Source organism: Microcaecilia unicolor, chromosome 4 (assembly GCF_901765095.1).
Source record: "Microcaecilia unicolor chromosome 4, aMicUni1.1, whole genome shotgun sequence".
Lineage (NCBI taxonomy): Eukaryota > Metazoa > Chordata > Amphibia > Gymnophiona > Siphonopidae > Microcaecilia > Microcaecilia unicolor.
In genome coordinates this window covers 23,488,670-23,511,118 of record NC_044034.1, presented here as the reverse complement: position 1 = coordinate 23,511,118, position 22,449 = coordinate 23,488,670, and the positions used below count along the sequence as shown (strand labels likewise).

The 22,449-nt window shown below is 45.9% G+C and overlaps 1 protein-coding gene and 1 non-coding gene across 2 annotated transcripts in view; both read right to left on the bottom strand.

The window, feature by feature from the left end:
* The window catches only part of RPS3 (ribosomal protein S3), a 28,198-nt gene that overhangs the window by 3,325 nt on the left and 2,424 nt on the right, over positions 1-22,449 (bottom strand). The window contains exons 3-5 of the mRNA XM_030200037.1: positions 17,228-17,321; positions 8,994-9,088; positions 7,118-7,305 (exon numbers count right to left, since the gene is read on the bottom strand). Coding sequence (XP_030055897.1) covers positions 7,118-7,305; positions 8,994-9,088; positions 17,228-17,321 — 377 coding nt within the window. The remainder of the gene's footprint in view (positions 1-7,117; positions 7,306-8,993; positions 9,089-17,227; positions 17,322-22,449) is intronic.
* Positions 4,753-4,904, bottom strand: LOC115469804. Its single transcript, XR_003942069.1, has one exon. It is a non-coding gene; the product is annotated as a small nucleolar RNA SNORD15 (small nucleolar RNA).

The following is a 22,449-nucleotide window of genomic DNA, read 5'->3' as shown; positions in this document are numbered from 1 at the left end:
TACATGCAATTGGCCCATCATATCTAGTCCGGCTTCAGCCCAGCGTACCAGCACGGGGTTCCCCACACTCGGCTCGAACAACGGGTTGTCAACTATGGGCGCCAGGCCCGAAACAGGCGGTTGCCGATCAATAAACATCCGATCCCAATAATAAAAAGTGGCTTGTACCGCCGGTGGAAAGCACTCAACCCGCCCTCTATACTTGTTGGGTAGCCACATCAAATTACCCAACTTACGGGATCCCACCATGGATTGTTCCAATTGTACCCAAAGCTTATGATCTTCCCCCCTGAACCACTCTACCGCTGATCTAGCCTGTGCCGCCCAATAATACCAACACAGATTCGGCACTGCTAAACCTCCCTGATTTTTATTCCTATAGAGAATTGCCCGTGCCAAGCGGGGTCTCTTTTGATTCCAAATAAACCGCATCAGACGGTCCTGTAAATTAGACAGATAAGCCCGGGGTACCTTCAAGGGATGGACCTGAAAAAGATACATTAGCCGAGGCAAGACGTTCATCTTAATTGCCGCTATTCGGCCCAGCCAGGAGAGTCCAATGAGGGACCATCTGCCCAAATCTCTATAGATCTCTTTTTGCAATATCGGGTAATTAGCTGAAAACAATTCCGACTGGTCTGCAGGGATCTGTACCCCCAGGTATTGTATAGATCTAGTTGACCATTTAAAGACAAATGACGCCTGCAAGGCCTCATACACTCGTGGCGACACTCCCACCACCAGTCCTTCTGACTTATTAGCGTTAAGCTTATAGCCTGAGACCCGCGAGTATTTCTCAATTTCCTTTAGTAAGTTAGGCAATGAGGTTAATGGGTTTGTTAACGACAATAACACATCGTCCGCAAACAATGCGATTTTGTACTCCTGCCCCTTCACCTCCACCCCTGTTACATTCACATTCTCCCGGATTGCAGCAGCCAGTGGCTCCATTGTCAAGGCAAACAACATTGGGGACAGCGGGCATCCCTGTCGGGTGCCCCTCCCCAGCGAGAACATCTCCGAGTTCCCTCCGTTAATCCTAACACATGCCTGCGGTCTTGTATAAAGCGATTGGGTCCAAGCTCTAAACAGGGGCCCTATCCCGAGCCTGTGCAGGACCTTATCCAGGAATCCCCAATGGACTCGATCGAAGGCCTTCTCCGCATCCAGCCCCAACAAGACCAACGGACAGGCCCTCGACCGAGCCCAATGCATCAAGTCCAGGGTTCTGCGCACATTATCCATGGCCTGTCTCTTTGGCACAAATCCCACTTGGTCTGGGTGAATCAAGATAGGTAAGAACCTCCCCAGCCGATTGGCAAGGACTTTTGCCAGGATTTTAACATCCGTATTTAAAATTGATATAGGGCGGTAGGAAGCACAGTCCGTTCCATCTTTCTGAGGTTTAGGTATTACTGCCACCCAGGCTTCTAACATAGTTCTAGGCAGCGCCTGTCCTTCTCTAACTGAGTTAATGACCAATGTTAAGCAGGGCGCCAACTCTCGCGCAAATTTCTTGAAGAACTAATTAGTAAAGCCATCCAGGCCTGGCGTCTTTCCCGTTGGTAAGTCCCTAATAACCTGCAATACTTCTTTTAGTTGCACTGGGTCATCCAGTTCTTTTTTCTGCTGTTCGGATAATACAGCCAGCCCTCTATCTGCTAGATATTGGTCTATCCCCCCAACCTGTACGGCAGCATCTTCTCTATACAGAGACTCATAGAACTGAGCAAAACGATCTCTAATTTGGGCAGATTTATACAGCATTGTACCATTCTCAGCTTTCACTCGCATAACATGTCTGTCAGCTCTCATCTTTCTCAATTTCCGTGCCAACAATCTCCCTGGCTTATTAGTCCCTTCATAATACACCTGTTTCAATCGCGCATGCACAAACTTCAAGCTTTCCTCATGCAGCGCAGTCAGTTCCAATCTCACATCCTGTAACTTACGGTAATCAGCCACCCTACCCGACGCCCTATATTTGGACTCAAGGTCCCCAATGAGATCCATACATTTCAACAAGCGCTCTCTGTGTATCCTATTTCTGTGACTGGCACACTTAATAAAATATCCTCGTGCCACCGCCTTAAAGGCGTCCCACACAGTACTCAAAGCTGGCCCCGAGTCCATATTTATTTCGAAATATTCCTTCAGGACCGGAAGGAAATCCGCTACAATCTGAGGATCCTGCAACAGGCAATTATTAAATGACCACCTGCATTCTCTTCGCTCTCCCTCTAACGAAGGAACCACAACCCACGCCGGAGCATGGTCTGAGATTGTAATATGGCCAATAGCGGATTCCCCCCCCCCCCTCCGAGAGGGTTCTGTCCAGAAAGACATAGTCTAGTCTCGAATAGGACAGGTGCGCTTGGGAGTAAAAAGTATAATCTCGCCCCCTCGGGTGACACATTCGCCACCAATCACACAGACCCATTTCTTCTACTAAGTTCCGCAAAGCTTGGGAAATGTTGTAATCAGCTTTAGTAGGAGATGCTGACCTGTCCAGACCAGGTTGCATGGTTGCATTGAAGTCTCCTGCCATGAATACCCTCCCCCGGGAAAACGATTGCAATTCCCTATGAAGTTGTCTGAAAAACCCCTCCTGGTTTTCGTTAGGGGCGTATATATTGGCCAAAGTAAACTCCTCCCTCTCAAGCTGCACATGCAAAAAGAGATATCGCCCCGCCACGTCTCTCCTCAGGTGGAGAACCCGTACCTGGATATCTTTATGAAACAAAATAGCAACTCCTCTTTTTTTCCCCCCTTTAACATCAGAAGCACAGTATACCCCTGGATACATTTTAGATGCCAATAACCCCTCATGCTTTGGTAACATATGCGTTTCCTGTAAAAACACCACCTTCGGGCACATTAAGCGTAACTCACGCTGAAGGGCATGGCGTTTGTATGGGGAATTAAGCCCTTTTACATTGTAAGTAAGTATCTTAAAGTCAGACATTAAACTTGTTCAGTAAATCATCCCTATGAAACAGTGTATGAGGAACATTCAAACCTTCTGGTATCTGACCCTTCTTGCCCCTTCTCCGGATTCTCCCCAAGTAGTTTAGTTCTTGATCCCCCATTCTATACTTCATAGTACATTCTCTCCCTAATGAACAATCTTCCCCCTCCCCCCCTATACTCCCTCCCTCCCATCTCCCCCTTCCCAGGAAACCACTAGCGAGGTTTTTAGTCCCTCGACTAGGAATACAGAAGGAAGAACCCATTAACCCAAACAGCTACCCAAGGCCCCCTCCCCCATCCCTTCATATCCCTGCTTTTTACGCTATAATCCCTCCTCAATGTTATAAAACTTTTCGCCCCTGTGGGAGTGGTTCATCTATTTCCAATACTACTTTAACATCGTTCAAGTTATCCCATTCCCAGCACTCTTACTTATATAGGCATACTTAACAAATACAAATTGACATGACTCTCCACTGCAACGCACAGCACAAGTTCATTTTACAACTTCAGGTGCCTGTTCGTGCCTTTTTCCCCTTGCCTTGGACTCTCTGCCATCTCTGCAGCTTAGCTCGCGTGGTCGGATCCAGTTCAGTTGGTGGGCCTTCTGTGGACACCAGTCCCTCGGTTCGTAGGATCTTCCACACTTCTTCCAGGGTCCGGGTTCGGTACATATGTCCACCTGTTGTGAAGCAAAGGGCAAATGGAAAAGCCCATCTGTAGGGGATTTTATTCTTTGTTAATACTTCCAGTGCTGGTTTCATCACTTTCCTCAGGGACAAGGTGTGAGCAGACAAATCCTGAAAGACTTTAATTTGTGCATCATTATACTCAATGTGCTGTACTTGGCGCGCTTTCTGTAGCAACTGTTCCTTTGCGGTGAAGGAGGTGAAGCAAACCACAATGTCCCGTGGTCTATTGTCTGTCCGTCTCCCCAATGCTCTGTGTGCGCGCTCAAATGTGATATCTAGAGTGTCTATCAACTTGCTACATAGCAGCTTTACTATGGCGCCAACATCCTCATGGTCCCCCACCTCCGGGACTCCACGAAAACGCAAGTTGTTACGACGCCCTCGGTTTTCTAAATCGTCCAATTTAAGCTGCATTTCGGCATAGGAGGTGAGTATTTTCGAAAGACGGGTTTCAGTCTCGATCAGTTTTTCCGCGTTCTCATCTACCCGCACCTCCAATTCTTCCACGCGGCCTCCCATCTCCCGGAGGTCTACGCTCAGCCCGTCCATCTTTTCTAGGATTTCCTCCTTTGACGCTTTGATTTCCTTGCGGATCTCCATTAGAAAACGCGTTAAGTCTTTGGGCAACCCCCGCTTACCGGTTGATTTTCCCGATTCGCACAGGGATGGAGCGGAGTCCGAGTCAGAATGTGAGGCGGGTGCCGACGAGAGCACATGGCGCCGCGTGGTCCGGAGCGCCGGCTTCTCCAACGTATGTTCACTCTCCCTCCGAGACGCCGCCATGTATTTCAGCGGGGAATGTCGCGTTAGATTCCACACACCACAAGGAACGCTGCAGTACCTAATTTAGTTCGTCAAACAAGCAAAGGAACGCTATTATTGCTCAGTTACGGAGGGTGGCAACGGAGCTAGCTCTCTAGGCAGCCATTCAGGTCCGTGACGTCACTTCCTCCAGAGTACATGATTTTTGACACTGTCCTTAAAACAGGAAGCTAAAAAAAAAAAAAAAAAAAAAAAGCCACAAAAATTCTCAAACATGGTAAATAAAATGTGTGGGCTGCACACCCTTAAAAGGCAAGTTCTTCATGTCCCTTCTCAGACAAATGCCTCTAAATCATTCAATGACAAGGTCAGGTCTTTGCTAAGGCAACCAAGCCAGAACCACAGAACGTGGCACTGAGGAGGTTAAACGCCTTCAGCACAACCCAGCCATTCTGACTCGTCATCGTGTCATCACTGAAGGGATCAGAACTTGGCTTTTCTCCAAACCTGACTCTAGATACACTACACAACAGAATAGTCACTTGAAGCTGCGCATTCCGTAACAGATCACGAACACAAAAGCACAATTCTTCAAATCGACTGTTGTACACAGCTGTCCTGTCAGCTCACACACTGTGTGCTATGTGATCTCCATGCAGTTCCTAGTGGAGAGCTGCACCCGCCCCCACTGGAATCTCTGTACTAAAATAACCAAACTTAACAGTAGCCCATGTTGACAACTTCCCCTCTCAGTGCTTATGGGGATTTCAGTATCCATTAATTTTTTTTACTGCTATTATAATTACTAAGCTGGCAGAGAAACACGAGGAAAGGATACGTAGGCTGGCCTGGCACTACACTTCCACGGGAACCCCCACAAAACCTGCATCCATTCCTAAGGAAGTTCCGTGGACCTGCGATCCCTGCGGGAACCCTAACCCTATTCCTGTGCAGCTCTCTAGTTCCTAGGCGAATGACATCCCTGAAATGTATAGTGTTAATTTTTTTTAGCCCTTTAAATTGCAATTTAATTTGCAAGACCTTGAGACATCAGATTTGATTGGATGCTCAAGTTTCTGTGATACTCCCTGATTTTCTTTGTGGCACTGCCCTTCTAAACGTGATTTTTTTTTTTTTTTTAAAGTGAATCATTCATGCCTGACATTTTAGCCAGATCATATTGCTTTGGCAACTTCTGAGGATTTTATTTGCCTTTTGTAGTCACTTTTGACCTTTCACCTCTTAGAATGTGCATTTAAGTCCCACTAGCAGTACAGATTGCCATTACTTTGCTGTGCTTTCTTGGAGGGACCCAACAAAAGAGGATGCACCCTTACACAAGTCCAACAGACAAAACAGCAAAGTAGGGTAATATGAATAGCTTTCCAAATAATGTCCCCCCCCCCCCCCCAAAAAAAAAAAAAAGAAAGACTGACCTCTGTTTCCCTCTTTGGAGTCTTTTTTTTTTTACCTTATTTGGAAGGTTATTCGTACTCTCTTACTTTGAGGTTTTGCCCGTCAGTAAGCAGTGCCACCTACAGTTTTTAATTGTTTGTGCTTCTTGAATGAATTCTCTTAAGTTTTGAATGTATTTATTTTAGAAGTGCTGTTTTTACCCTCTGTTATTTTTATGATGTGATTTTCATTTATTCATTTGATATTTATATTATGATTTCATGGGTTGTTAGCTACAATTTTAAATTGATTTATCAGTTTGTCATTTCTAAGTAATTTGTTCATTTTTATTTCATACGTGTTCTTAATGTGATGTTTTTGTCTTTTTTTTTTTTTAATAATTGTTCATCCTTTCATAGACTACCCCCAAAGCAGCCTTTCTTGGCAAAATGTAGCCACGTCAGGCTTTTAGGAAGAGTAACCCCCACTGTGCGCAACAACAAATTAATTTGAAGATTTATGTGGTTTTGTGTTCTTGGTGTGTTTGCTGTTCTACACCATGTTACTTAACCCTGCCTTCACTGGCAGTAGTCACAACCCACAGTCAGTAGCGTGACCTCAGCTCTTCATTCCTGTGCTTTGTTTTTAATTCGTTAGATTGTACAAGTACCACCTTCAGTAAGATTTTTTAAAAAGTTGTGGGTAGTTTATGCCGACACATTAAAAGAAATTGGCATAAAACTTAATGCGGACTGCCCTCAGATTTAAATCCCCAGTGTTGGAAAATCTAACATTAAACCTTTGGGTCGTGTGTCTTTGCATCTGGGCTTTATAGCCAACTAGGAAAAAAATGCCCGTTTCAGAACGCAATGAAACGGGCGCTAGCAAGGGGCCCCCTCCCTCCGAGGTACTTGCCTTGTTCGCCACAGTTTCCGTTTCGGCCCTCGAGTGTCATAGCTCCGCCCTCGACGTCATGACGTTTTGACGCGAGGGCGGTGCAGACACTCCAGGGCACACCGGATATCTCGGGCGCCTCAACTTCCGTGGAGGCTTCAGAACGTTGGGGTTGCCTTTTATATAGAGAGATGTTTTGTAATACTATGCAGTTTCCTTGTGCACTGCACTCCTCTCTGCATAGGGAGACAAAACCATGAGTGGAGAAACTCGTATGCAGAATCTGCAAGAAGCTTCCTAAACTTGGGATTACAGCGGCCTGTTAGTGCCAGTAGATGGGGCTGCTCCACATCACATGCTCCTATCTGAATGGAATTATCGGCACACCTTCTCCAAGGACTCACCCTGCCTAAGGAGGACATGGCGCACTGCAGTATCAACGTAGTAGTTGACAGGGTCTCCACTGTGGATCATCAGACCGTCCACAAACTTCATGGATTTGGCTCTCTGGCCTCGGAGTTTGCCGGAGACAACAACTTCACATCCCTTGGCACCGCTCTCCATAATGAAACGGAGAACACCATAACAGGCTCTAGAAAAGGCAGATTTCAAAGGATTAGGGAACAAGCTTCTTAGCGTTTCTTTCACACAAACTTACTCACAATGGATCCTAACCTAAAACAAACGCTGCACAGCACATCAGGTCACATCCAGGCCTGCTGAATGAACTGAGTTATCTTAATGGCTATTGGAAAAGTAGTTTCTTCTGCTCATTTCACACTGATTCAATGACAACTTCCCATTTTAAAAATATTTGATTTATTTTTATGCACTTTCAAATGACTTTTAAAATGACAATCAGATACTTTCACAGAAATTCAAACACCCTACGAAAGGAGAAAAAAAATGTCCCCTCCCACACAAAGAAAACATCTGCACTGTTACAATGCCACAACTATGTTTTTCTTGCCGTTTCTCCTGTTTTGTTTCTTTTTGACCATCTATTTCATTCTGGCAGCCCCTGCAGCCCACCTCTTTGTTCTCCATGGCACTCTTGTCCATAGTGGTGTTTTGTACTGTAGGAAAATGAGGAACGTTCCTCCTCCCACCAACAGACCCATTCAATAATAGGCTGTTTATTATGGTATATTTGTATAGTACTGATATTTCTATATTATTGCTCTACAGTGCTGTTAAACGTGAATATATCTGATAATGTTTTGTGTTAACTCCATTACTAAATTTCAATTTGCTATTTCCAACTTTACTTCATTGATTGTATTTATGCTTACGTTTGGTCATTTTAATATTGTTATGCTGTTGAACTTCCATCTCGAGTAGAGAGGTGTGGTAGCTGTGTTAGTCCACTTTTAAAGGTATTCATTAGAAATAAACAAAATAAAACGACACCTTTTTTATTGGACATAACTTAATACATTCCTTGATGAGCTTTCGAAGAAGGGAAACCTTCGAAAGCTAATCAAGAAATGTATTAAGTTATGTCCAATAAAAAAAGTATTATCTTATTTTTTTACATGTTTTATTTCTATTGATTACCTATGCTGTTAACAAAACGAAGTTTTATGCTAATCTAACTGCAGTACACTGCTAATTTTGGGATTTTTCCTCAAGGAACCTGTCCAAGCCCATCTTGAACCCTATCCTGGATACCTGACTTTATGGCAAAAAAAAAAAACTGCACACCTTAAACATTTCACCAATTTGGTTCAAACATACTTGCTGCCTGTTAGTTTCACGGCTGTTCCCTTGCCTCCCCCCCCCCCCCCTTCTCTCCCTCCAGCTTTTTTGGCAGCCTTCCTGTTCTGTGCATGACCAGTGGCAATACACTACAGCCTCCCCCTGCGAGCCAGGACAGATGTGGGCACCAGCTATTAAGAATGCTGGATGCCAGGGTACTCAGTATTTCCCCCTCTGTTCAAAAGCCTAAAATGCTCTGAGGGAGAGAGGGGGAACAAGACTATTGTAACAAATTATAAAAACAATCCATGAAAATCTATACACTAGCTTCTTGCTTTCAGGTTTGAGACCTTTTATTTAATCCACAGATACTTTTACATACCATTGGTAGGAGTGAAAAAATTACTCCTTTGGCCCGTTCACATCAGCCAAATTACACCACTGCTCTAGTGTCCAAAGAAATGACAACCTCAGGACAAGAGGACTTACCTTTGGCGGCATACTAAACTCTCACAGATGCACAGTATCTACGTTTTAAAATATATTGCTTTTAAGTTCATGCACACTCTTGCAAGGACTTACCGGCGCACTGCTAGACCCCCGAGAAGCTTGTAACGCAGAGATTCTGCCTGGGCAATGGCACAGAGTCCTCTTGTGGCCACCTTCTCAGCATAGAGCTACAAAGAAATGAAGAACTGTAACCAAAGCTTTACTCCAAACTGCTCATGACATGTATCAAACCAACAGGGATGGGAACATAACGTGGCATGTCATCAAAACAACTGACAGGTCATTAAAACAGCCTGTCAAAAAGTGAAATCTGTCATAGGCTATATTACCTCCCCCCGTTACAAATGGTAAAATTAGTTCTTACCTGATCATTTTCTTTACATTAGTCCCAACAGATCAATCTGGGGACTTGTGGTTATGTCCCTCTATCAGCAGATGGAGACAAAGAGAAATCTCTTCAGTATTGCCGATACCAAAGCAGTGGAAATCCAGAAAACCATCTGCACCAAACACTCTCCTGCCTCTGAGAATTAAATTTAGGACCTCGACCGCTCAAGCGGACGGTAGATGAACACCACTGTAGTGGATACTGAATTATACTGTGGAGTACCTACAGAAAATTCTTCCAATAAAAGTTTGTTTTTTTTTTAAAGAGAGAAGGTAAACAAGTGCTAGAACTCCTGCAACACCACACCTGAATGCGACACAAACAACCGAACAGCAAATCGTACTCAAAAAGGGAAGGCCTCTGGACTGATCTGTTGGGACTAATGGAAAGAAAACTATCAGGTAGGAACTCATTTTTCCTTCCATGGTGTCCCACAGATCAATCCAGAGACTTGTGGGATGTACCAAACCAGTCCTCAAGTCGGGCAGACCAAATCCACCCCATCTGAAAGCACCGAAGTGTTGAACGCGGCATCCTGACAAGCTACCAATCTGTAATTTCTAGTGAAAGAATGCACCGAGGCCCACATAGTGGCCTTTTTTTCTGCCCAATATGACGCACAAATAGATGATCCAACCAGCAGAAGTCATTAGTGACCTTCAGGTAACGCATAAGGACGTGACAAACATCCAGACACCATTGTGTCAGGTACTCGGTGGGATAGTCCTCCTGGCGAAATGCCAGTAACACCAGGCACTGGTTCAGGTGGAAACAGGACACCACCTTGGGCAAAAAAGAAGGCACCGTCCGAATACAAATGCACACCTCTGTAAGACGGAGAAATGGCTCCCTGCACGATAAAGCCTGAAGCTCCGACACTCAGCACGCCGACGCTACAGCTACCTTGAAAACCGTCTTCAGAGTGAAATCCTTCAACGATATGTGATCCAGAGGTTCAAAGGGCGGCTGCTACATGGCCTGCAAAATGAGGTTCAAATTCCAAGATGGTAAAAATCAGTAGATGAGGTGGATTCAAATGGTTCACTCCTCACAGAAAGCGAATGATATTCAGGTGTGCAGCTAACAAGGAGCCTTGCAGGTGGCCTCAAAAACAGACCAGTACCGCCACTTGTACATTCAACGTATTAAGGGAGAGTGACTTCTCCAGACCCTCCTGCAGAAAAGCCATAACAACAGAGACCGAAGCCAAAATGGCAAGGATGCCTGAGGACGAACACCACGCTTCAAACATGCGCCAGACCCTCGCATAAGCTAGAGAAGTAGGGAATTTTCTGGCCTGCAGAATGGTTGTCACAACTGTCAGGATAACCTTTCTTTCTCAGAAGAGCCCTGTCAAGAGTCATGCCGTAAGACCAAAGGGGAAGGGATCCGCCATCCAAGAGGGCCCCTAGCATAGTAGACCTTCCCGAGCTGGACATAGTGGGCGATCCACCCGCAGCCTGATTAGGTCCACTTACCAGGGGCGCAGAGGCCAATCTAGTGCTACTAATTATTACCCTTCTGGGATGCCTCGCAATCCGCCCCATCATGGGCCACAGAGGAAACAGATACAGCTAACCCAGGGGGCCAACCTTGGAGCAGGGCATCTATGCCCTCTGAGCCAAACTCCCTTCCCCTGCTGAAGAACCCGGCTACCTTTGCACTGAAGCTGGCCATAAGGTCCAGCACCGGAATCCCCCAGCGTTCCATGATCAGCCGGAATGTTAGTGGCGACAGTTCCCATTCGCCCGGGTCTAGGAGATGCCGACTGAGGAAATCCAACTGCAGACTGGCCGAACCTGCGATGTGCACTGCTGAAAGCAGGGTCAGATGGACCTCCGCCCAATGGCATAGGAGCTCTGCCTCTTTGTCCCCCCTTGCCTGTTCACGTAGGCTACCGCTGTTGCATTATCCGACAGCACCCGCACAGGATGTTCACAAACTCCTGGAGTGCCAAACGAATCGCCTGTAACTCCAACCGGTTTATGGACCAAGTCACCTCCGCCAGAGAACAAGAGCCCCCCCAGCAGGAGAGGCTAGCATCCATGATCAATACCACCCAGACCGGCGTCACCAAGGGAAACCCCTTTTGAAGGTGTTCCATCTTCAACCACCACTGCATGACCGATCTAGCCCGCGGCGTCCACAGAACCCTGACCTGGTAATCCTCCGACAGAGGTGACCACCAAGCTAGTAGGGACAACTGAAGTGGTCACATGACTCCTGGCCCATGGAACTAATTCCAATATGAATGCCATAGACCCTAACACCTGTACATAGTCCGCCTGCCGCAACACTGTCCTCGCCCGGGTGTCGAAAATCACACCAGGTATTCCAGAGACTGCGACAGAGACAGATGGCATTTTGGCACACTGATCACCCAGTCCAAGGACTGAAGTAGACCGATCACTCTGTCTGTGGCCTTTAAACTCTCTTCGTAGGACGGTGCCTGAATGAGCCAATCGTCCATACCGGGATGCACCCTGAATTCCCTCCTTCCAAAGTGCTGCCGCTACAACTACCATGATCTTTGAAAAGGTTCTGGGCATTGCAGCGAGTCTGAAGGGCATAGCCTAGAACTGCAGGTGTTGCCAGAGAACCGCAAACCGATCGAGCACGGTCATGAACTCCCTTGGTTGCACCGCAGCAATGACTGACCTCAACGTTTCCATTTGGAAATGCTGAACCCATAAGGCCTTGTTGACAGACTTGAGGTCTAGCACAGGGCGAAAAGACCCACCCTTTTTGGGGACCACAAAGTAAATGGAGCAATAACCTTAGCCGCACTCCTCCAGGGGTACAGACAGCACTGCCCCTAACTGCAGCAATGCCGCCAGTGTCTTGCACCACCTCCACCTTGGTCGCTGCTTTGAATGGAGACGCCAGAAAAAAAAATCTGCCAAGGGCCGGGCAAACTCTAGTTTGTACCCGTCTCATAATATTTCCAAGACCCATTCGTCTGAAGTTACCCTGGCCCATTCCCCCAGAAAATGAGACAACAGACCCCCTACCACTGGTAGGGAATGAGCCAGGGCCCCATCATTGTGAACCTCTTGCTAAGGGCAAGCACCCGCTCTGAAAGGACGGTGACTTATGCTGGAAACTAGGTCTCTGAAAGGACCCCGAGCACCCTGGACAGTATCATCTTGCCGCCCGAAAACAGGAGCGGGGAGGCCGTGATCGAGAACCGGTCTTTGATCTTTTGGACAACCGCTGACCCTTAGAATCATCCAAAGCTTTCACAATCTCGACTTTGAGGCCACATCTGCCACATTTGAGGACACCTCCTTGGCTGATGCCTGTAACAGATCATAAAGCAGATCCGCCAGAAAGGCCAGTCCAGGGCCAGGAGATCCCCAAGGAGGTCGTCTCCCGAGGAAGGTCTATTCACCCACGAAAGGCAGGTCCTTGCTGTGTAAGAGCCGGAAACAGATGCTTGGAGACTTAACACCGTCACCTCATGCGCAAGTTTGATGCCTCCAACTTACGGTCCTGGGGTTCCTTAAGGGCTGTCCCGCCTTTTTCGTCACTGCTGTGATCAACTAGTCTATTGTGGGAAGCCGTTGGGCTCCAAACTCGTCGTCAGCAAGGCATAGAGATGTGCAATCACCTGCGCTATACTCAATCCCACATCCGGTGTATCCCATTGCGCTGAGATGAAGACCTTCATAGCTTCATGGATGTGAAAAGATTTCTCAGGCGTCTTGGTCTCTGACATGATAGAGGGGGCAGGCAGCGGACCAGCTGCAGCATCAGGGGAGGAAATATTCAACACCTTGAGCGCTATGATAAGTCAGGGCGGGAAGTTCATTCTTTCAGAACGGGCTGCCGTGGGATCATCTCCCTCTTCCGTCGGGAGCTCTCCCTCTTCCAAAAGCTCTGCGTTTCTTTGAGAGGGGTCCTCGGGTACAAGGGGATTGTCTGTGTACAACGCCATCGGGGCATCATAAGTCCTCACAACTGGGCTGCTTCACCTGAAGCAGTGGAAGCGAGGAAAAGGACTTCTGAGGGGCATTCTGTGACCTGGAGTCCCCTGACTTTTTTAATAAGGAGGCTTTGCACATAAGAAACACAAATTCCAGGGAGAAAGGGGCTTCATGGCTGCCTGACGGTTGCCCCAGGCCCTCTGACCGCTCAGGATCCAACTCCCCAAAACTGAACAGACTGCACCTCTCCCACCGCCACAGCCGAAAAAAATGGTGCCCACATGAGGGTGCTTCAGAATCAGGGCCGGGGTTACTGCAAAAAAATCAAGTCCGGGTCCTCCATGCTGCCTGCAATCGCCGGCTCAGACTCAGGAGCACCTGCACACAGACATCACATCTGCCGCCTGCCACTCTAAGGCTCCCACAGTGAGCAGTGCTTTGCGGCTTCCAACGACGCAAACATCTGCACACCAAGGCCGGTAACAGACGACTCCCCCACACAGATACTGCAGCGCTGGTAAGCACGCCTCCATTTGGTTCCCCCTTTCCAAACTATACAGCAGTACTTGCCTCAGTAGCTGGGAGCTTAGATTTCTGGCTTTCCTTTTTTAAAATTATATGAGAGTGGCAGGAGAGAAAAGCTCAGGCCAAGTAGAGCAGGTTACAGATACCCTGGGAACCAAGGAGTCGTTGGGGGGGGACCCCAAAAAGAAAACATTGGGACCTCAACCCCGATCCAGGCTCAACAGGGACCCGTGGGTCAGGCTAGCAGCCAGATCAATCCAGAGCTGCACTGTTATGACCCTCCACCTGCTAGATAGAGAGGAAACTGAAGAGAAGCTGGCTGCACATGACCACAAATGGCTCTCTCTGAAGTTCTCTATCTCCATCTGCTGTTAGAAGGGCATAACCACAAGTCTCTGGATTGATATGTGGGATGCCGTGGAAAAGAGACTTCAAACTCCCAATGGGAAGATGCTAACACATCAAGGGGTAATGCAAATCACTCCAGTCTGTTTTACATTCTGTAGAACTCTGGCACAAGGCTCTCTCCTCTTTCTTATGCAAAGTCAAATGACATCCAAGCTGAGACAATTACATTTTTGTTTATTCTTTCCCCCTCCCTCTCACGGTCTGATTTGGTCATTATGTATTGGATTCTCTATTATGTTATACCAGCCCCCCCCCCCCCCAAAAAAAAAAACCCAGCTTTAAATGCGATATGTGCCTGTATATTTTAAAAAGTTTGTGCATGCAAGTACAGTACCACTTCCAATTTAACTGCCATATTTCCTGAATGTATAGTGTACTAAATTGTTTCCAGCTTTGATTGAGACATGCCTTGATACAGCATTAAATGCGAACCATGTGTTCATGTCGGATTAAGAGGTCTCCGAGATGACTAATTTTTAAAGCAGAAAAATAGAAAAAGAATATAGCAATACTGCATTTAAAGCTAAGTGCAAATTTGACTAATAGATTGAGTTAAAACAATGAATGAAAAGTTTAATAATATTAAAAAATATGGATCAATGAGAAGTACATGCCCACCATAAAAAGTGCCTGGCTCACACTATAGCCTGAATGGTGGCGACATGGGTATCTGATAGATCCGAAACTAAAATACCCTGTAAGCCTGTATAAAGTAGGTGATGAGATAATTTGAGAGTTGGGTAATAATAGAAGAACTGTATATGACTAAAGAAAGGGCTACTTGTTGACCTAAAATGCCCGTAACCTCCGTTCACAGGATAAATCCCTCCTCTCAGTACCCTTCTCCACCACCGCCAACTCCAGGCTCCGCTCATTGTGCCTCGCCTCACCCTATGCTTGGAACAACCTTCCTGAGCCCTTACGCCAAGCCCCCTCCCTGCCGATCTTCAAGTCTTTGCTTAAAGCCCACCTCTTCAATGCTGCGTTCGGCTCCTAATCCTTACCGTTCAGTGAATCCAGACTGCCCCAATTTGACTGCCCCTATCGGACCGACCGTTCACTTGTCTATTAGATTGTAAGCTCTTTGAGCAGGGACTGTCTCTCTTTGTTAAATTGTACAGCGCTGCGTAACCCTAGTAGCGCTCTAGAGATGTTAAGTAGTAGTAGTAAAATACCCTGTAAGCCTGTATAAAGTAGGTGATGAGATAATTTGAGAGTTGGTAATAATAGAAGAACTGTATATGACTAAAGGAAGGGCCACTTGTTGACCTAAAATGTTTACAATTATCTTGCACAAAAAAAAAAAAAAAGACCTCCTTCCCCTGGCCAGGGAAACAAACTTAGCCTGGTGACAAAAGCTACTCTTTCATAAAATGAGGAAAAATAAGTCAACTACTACTACTACTATTAAACATTTCTATAGCGCTACTAGACTTACGCAGCGCTGTACAAATCAACATGAAAAGACAGTCCCTAAAGACAGTCCCTACTCAACAGAGCTTACAATCTAAATTGGACAGACGAACAGACAGCTAGGGGTGGGGAAATTGCAGTGGTAGGGGTGATAAGTGAGGGTGTTGAGTAAGAGAGTCATGGTTAGGAGTGGAAAGCAGAAGCAAAGAGGTGGGCTTTAAGCCTAGACTTGAAGACAGCCAGAGACTGAGCCTGACGTACTGGCTCAGGGAGTCTATTCCAGGCATAGGGAGCAGCGAGATAGAAGGAACGGAGCCGGGAGTTAGCAGTGGGGGAGAAGGGGGACCACAGGAGACATTTACCCAGCGAACGGAGTTCACGGGGAGGAGTGTAGGGAGAGATGAGAGCGGAAAGGTACTGAGGAGCTGCAGTGATTTAACCAGAGCTGACATTGTGATGTCATAATGCTTCAGTCCACCAATGCCTAAGAGCCAACCTCATCAGTGATGTCACAATGGCTTGACTGTCCTATACTTGGCTCATACTACTACTACTATTAAACATTTCTATAGCGCTACTAGACTTACGCAGCGCTGTACAAATCAACATGAAAAGACAGTCCCTAAAGACAGTCCCTACTCAACAGAGCTTACAATCTAAATTGGACAGACGAACAGACAGCTAGGGGTGGGGAAATTGCAGTGGTAGGGGTGATAAGTGAGGGTGTTGAGTAAGAGAGTCATGGTTAGGAGTGGAAAGCAGTAGCAAAGAGGTGGGCTTTAAGCCTAGACTTGAAGACAGCCAGAGACTGAGCCTGACGTACTGGCTCAGGGAGTCTATTCCAGGCATAGGGAGCAGCGAGATAGAAGGAACGGAGCCGGGAGTTAGCAGTGGGGGAGAAGGGGGACCACAGGAGACATTTACCCAGCGAACGGAGTTCACGGGGAGGAGTGTAGGGAGAGATGAGAGCGGAAAGGTACTGAGGAGCTGCAGTGATTTAACCAGAGCTGACATTGTGATGTCATAATGCTTCAGTCCACCAATGCCTAAGAGCCAACCTCATCAGTGATGTCACAATGGCTTGACTGTCCTATACTTGGCTCATACTACTACTACTACTATTAAACATTTCTATAGCGCTACTAGACTTACGCAGCGCTGTACAAATCAACATGAAAAGACAGTCCCTAAAGACAGTCCCTACTCAACAGAGCTTACAATCTAAATTGGACAGACGAACAGACAGCTAGGGGTGGGGAAATTGCAGTGGTAGGGGTGATAAGTGAGGGTGTTGAGTAAGAGAGTCATGGTTAGGAGTGGAAAGCAGTAGCAAAGAGGTGGGCTTTAAGCCTAGACTTGAAGACAGCCAGTACTAAGCAATGAGGATGTGAAAAATCAGAGAAAATGTGATACTGTAGACAGCCTCTAGAAACTCAGCTCCTACTCCAACAGGAGTAAAAACACTCCCCCAGCTAGAGAATTATTTATTTTATTTTTTACATTTGTATCCCACATTTTCCCACCTGTCTTTCCGGTCAGAATCAGCTGAAAATATAGGAAGGCAAAGCACACCAGCCTTGGGTTATAAAGTGATTAAATTCTTTCAGGAACTATAAAGACTGCAACCTGCTTGCTTTCTTTCTCACCTCTACACTGCCCTCAGGAAATCCAAACCTCTTCTGAACCACAGCAGTCAGCTCACGGATACGGCGACCCTTCTCACCCAAAACATTCTGAGTCCTGGAAAGAACGGAAACAATTATTGCAGGTGCATAAGAAGGCTGATCTGGTGAAACCTATTTCCAATTTATACCATTTTACAATTAAGTACTCTGAAGGGTAATATAAACGGGAGATGCTGAGGGATTAGGAGTTGTGCTTGCCAAGATGGAAGAGGCAAGATGAATTGAAGCAGAAGAGAGGGAAAGGCAGGATCTTGGAAAGTCCAAGCAGTGAGAATTCCCAGAAATGGGAGGGTAACTACTGTAAATCGCTAATTAGAAGGGAAATTAAAGGCTGCTCTTGACAGAGGAGGAATTTGTAAAGAGAGCAAGAGAATTGGGAGGAGGGGTGAGCAAGGCAGATTATGTATGGATTTCTGCGGGTTAGGAGTTTGTGCTCTGTTTTGTTATTCTCTTGTGTATTTGGGAAAGAATTTGAGGTGTAATATACTGATGGGCTGCACAAATTCAAGGGACTAGAACACGACGGGATTTAAGACACTTCAAAGAAATCATGTTTCATAACCTCAGGGTATTGAATACAGTCTAGTAATGCACTACCAGAGCCAGAAGGCAAAGGATAACCGTATAGCCAACTGGTAATACCTCACCTAGAGTAACTGTGTCCAAGTCTGGAAGCTGTGCTTCCAAAAACAGACAGAAGAGTCATATGAAACAACACCGAGATCTGAATGTGTACATTCAAGGAAGAGGAGAAACAAAGGGCTATGAGAGACATAAGCACCTCAAAAGATACAAACGAGGCTCTGCAACAAGTCACAATATGAAGTTCCACGGGGGAAAAAAAGATATACGTGAGAACATCAGCACATTTTTCACGGAAAAGGTGAATGAATGGAAGGTGGTAGAGACAAAAAGCACTAATACAAGAAAGCATGGGATTAGCACAAAGAAATCTAGTTGTGAAGAAAGGGGAAAGATATCAGCTGGCATTCTCTGCAATTGCTAAGGACTTAACTAGGTAAACCAGAGGAGCTTTATTCTACATTTCTTCTCAACTAAACTTCATGACCCTGAAAGTAGATGCTTGTCCTTAGGAGTTCATGCCTCAACCAAGCTAGGCTCTATCAGAATTAAGGCAAATTAAGTGCAGAATCAGGAGTACTGCAGGTGGTCTGGAAAATGATAAAATGTAAACGCTGGGGCAAGGACCTGGAACAGAACAATGTCACTGGTACGGTAAAGGCAGCTGGAGGGGAAATAATGGACAAGACACACTTGTATACTGTCCTGGACGGTTAATCTGTATCAGCATCTCACCGACTATTTTTTCTGATGTGAACCTCCTGTGTCACATTTTAAGCAGCTGTATTCAAAATCAAAATTTGGTGTAAGAACATAAGTATTGCCATACTGGGACAGACCGAAGATCTATCAAGCCCAGCATCCTGTTTCCAACAGTGGCCAATCCAGGTTACAAGTACCTGGCAAAACGGAAAAGGTGAATGAATGGAAGGTGGTAGAGACAAAAAGCACTAATACAAGAAAGCATGGGATTAGCACAAAGAAATCTAGTTGTGAAGAAAGGGGAAAGATATCAGCTGGCATTCTCTGCAATTGCCAAGGACTTAACTAGGTAAACCAGAGGAGCTTTATTCTACATTTCTTCTCAACTAAACTTCATGACCCTGAAAGTAGATGCTTGTCCTTAGGAGTTCATGCCTCAACCAAGCTAGGCTCTATCAGAATTAAGGCAAATTAAGTGCAGAATCAGGAGTACTGCAGGTGGTCTGGAAAATGATAAAATGTAAACGCTGGGGCAAGGACCTGGAACAGAACAATGTCACTGGTACGGTAAAGGCAGCTGGAGGGGAAATAATGGACAAGACACACTTGTATACTGTCCTGGACGGTTAATCTGTATCAGCATCTCACCGACTATTTTTTCTGATGTGAACCTCCTGTGTCACATTTTAAGCAGCTGTATTCAAAATCAAAATTTGGTGTAAGAACATAAGTATTGCCATACTGGGACAGACCGAAGATCTATCAAGCCCAGCATCCTGTTTCCAACAGTGGCCAATCCAGGTTACAAGTACCTGGCAAAACCCAATACAATTTATGCTGCTTATCCTGGAAATAAGCAGTACATTTCCCCCAAGTCCATTTTAATAATGGCTTACGGACTTTTCTTTTAGACTGGATGGGCCATTGGGCCTTTAACCGCCGTCACATTTCTATGGATTATTGTAGTCTTACATTAGCTATATTTGTTCTAAATCACTTATTCATGGTTTACAACTGGTACAGAATTCTGCTGTTAGACTGATCTTTGTATTATCTCGATTTCAATAACTTCAATCTTATTATTCTAAACTTCACTGGTTACCAACTGCTGAGAGAATTCCAGTTTAAATTATGTATCATAGTAACATAGTAGATGACGGCAGAAAAAGACCTGCCCAACAAGATAAACTCATACGTGCTACTTTTTGTGTATACCTTACCTTGATTTGTATCTGTCTTTTTCAGGGCACAGACCGTATAAGTCTGCCCAGCACTATCCCCGCCTCCCAACCACCAGCTCCGCCTCCCACCACCGGCTCTGCCACCCAATCTCGGCTAAGCTTCTGAGGATCCATTCCCTCGGAACAGGATTCCTTTATGTTTATCCCACACATGTTTGAATTCCGTTTTCCTCTCCACCACCTCCCGTGAGAGAGCATTCCAAGCATCCACCACTCTCTCCGTGAAAAAATACTTCCTGACATTTTTCTTGAGTCTGCCCCCTTCAATCTCATATCATGTTTTAGTTCTACCACCTTCCCATCTCCGGAAAAGGTTTGTTGGCGGATTAATACCATTCAGATATTTGACGTCTGTATCAAATCACCCCTGTTTCTCCTTTCCTCCAGGATATACACGTTCAGGTCCACAAGTCTCTTCTCATACATCTTGTAATGCAAATCCATATCACCACCTTTAAAATTCTTACTGGGAAAATTTTTGATTATATGCTGAATTTAGTATCCTTGTTAAAAGGGTCTCCTTCCAGAAATCTCTTTCAGCTAAGATTTCCAATGTTTAAGAATTTAGAATCAATTAAGCATCTTACACTATCTATTCAATACCAGTTAGATAATTTGTGGAATCCGCCTCTGTTGTCTTTTGAGGTCTTGTACTCAATATCTTATCTAGGAAACTAGTGGAACCCAGCCCGTTTCCTCAACAATGAAACGGGCCCTAGAAAGGCTCTCTTGTAAGCGATTTGTTTTGTCTCATCCCTGCCCTCCATGTCCAGCGATTCTCCTCTTCCCTGCCCTCCCATCCGTGTCCCGCGATTCTCTTCTCCCCTGTCCTCTCATCCCATCCATGTCCATCGATTCTGCTCTGCTCTCCCCTCGATGTGCCGTGATTCTCTCTTCCTTTGTACCTCATCGTTTTCTGGTTGGCCTGGCTGGCTTCCCTTCCGTTGGTAACATCCTGACGTCAGCTCGCCTCCAGCGTTCCCTTCCCTCTCACTGTTCTGCCCTCTGACATCATTATGTTTTGACACAAGGACAGGGCAGTGAGGGGGAATGGAACGCTGGAGGCTGGCTGACGTCATGAGACGTTACGAACCCAGGCAGCCAGACAGCGATGGAACGTTGGAGGTGCAAATTATTATATAGGACAAGGCAAGTTTGTCTAACGTTTAGTTTATATTATTGGTTTTTTGTTTTTTTTGTAACTCCTGGATCGATTGGTCCAGCTCTCAATTGCTGTAATCCGCTCCCATTGTCTTTGAGGTCTTGGACTCAATATCTTATCTAGAAAACATTTAAAAGTTTTATTTTTGCAAGGCGGGTTTATCTAATGTTTAGTTTATGTTGGTCGTTTGGATTGTTTTAACTCCTGGATCGACTGGTCCAGCTCGATTGTTGTAAACTGTCCTTGAACTGTATAGACATAGGCAGAATTGTTGTTATTGTTGTTACATTTCTACCCCGCGCTTTCCCACTCATGGCAGGCTCAATGTGGCTTACATGGGGCAATGGAGGGTTAAGTGACTTGCCCAGAGTCACAAGGCGCTCCTATGCCTGAAGCGGGGAATCAAACTCAGTTCCTCAGGACAAAAGTCCACCATCCTAACCACTAGGCCACTCCTCCACTGTTGCTACTATTTGAGATTCTACATGGAATGTTGCGATTCCAACATTCCATGTAGAAGTCGGCCCTTGCAGATCACCAATGTGGCCGCGCAGGCTTCTGCTTTTGCAGGACGTCAGACTCACAGAAACAGAAGCCTGCGCAGCCTTCTACATGGAATGTTGCTAGTGGAATAACAACATTCCATGTAGAGTCTCCAATAGTAGCAACATTCCATGTAGAATCTCCAATAGTATCTATTTTATTTTTGTTACATTTGTACCCCGCGCTTTCCCACTCATGGCAGGCTCAATGCGGCTTACATGGGGCAATGGAGGGTCAAGTGACTTGCCCAGAGTCACAAGGAGCTGCCTGTGCCTGAAGTGGGCATCGAACTCAGTTCTTCAGTTCCCCAGGACCAAAGTCCACCACCCTAACCACTAGGCCACTCCTCCACTGTTGCTACTATTTGAGATTCTACATGGAATGTTGCTATTCCACTAGCAACATTCCATGTAGAAGTCGGCCCTTGCAGATCACCAATGTGGCCGCGCAGGCTTCTGCTTTTGTGAGTCTGACGTCCTGCACATACGTGCAGGACGTCAGACTCACAGAAACAGAAGCCTGCGCAGCCTTCTACATGGAATGTTGCTAGTGGAATAACAACATTCCATGTAGAGTCTCCAATAGTAGCAACATTCCATGTAGAATCTCCAATAGGTGCAACATTCCATGTAGAATCTCCAATAGTATCTATTTTATTTTTGTTACATTTGTACCCCGCGCTTTCCCACTCATGGCAGGCTCAATGCGGCTTACATGGGGCAATGGAGGGTCAAGTGACTTGCCCAGAGTCACAAGGAGCTGCCTGTGCCTGAAGTGGGAATCGAACTCAGTTCCTCAGGACCAAAGTCCACCACCCTAACCACTAGGCCACTCCTCCACTCAGGTCCGCAAAAGTATGAACATGAACTGGCCTAATGTAATGTAACATTTATAGCCCACTAAAGCCAACTACCTAGTTCATAGCGGATTACAGTTAAAGATGCTAGATCAGA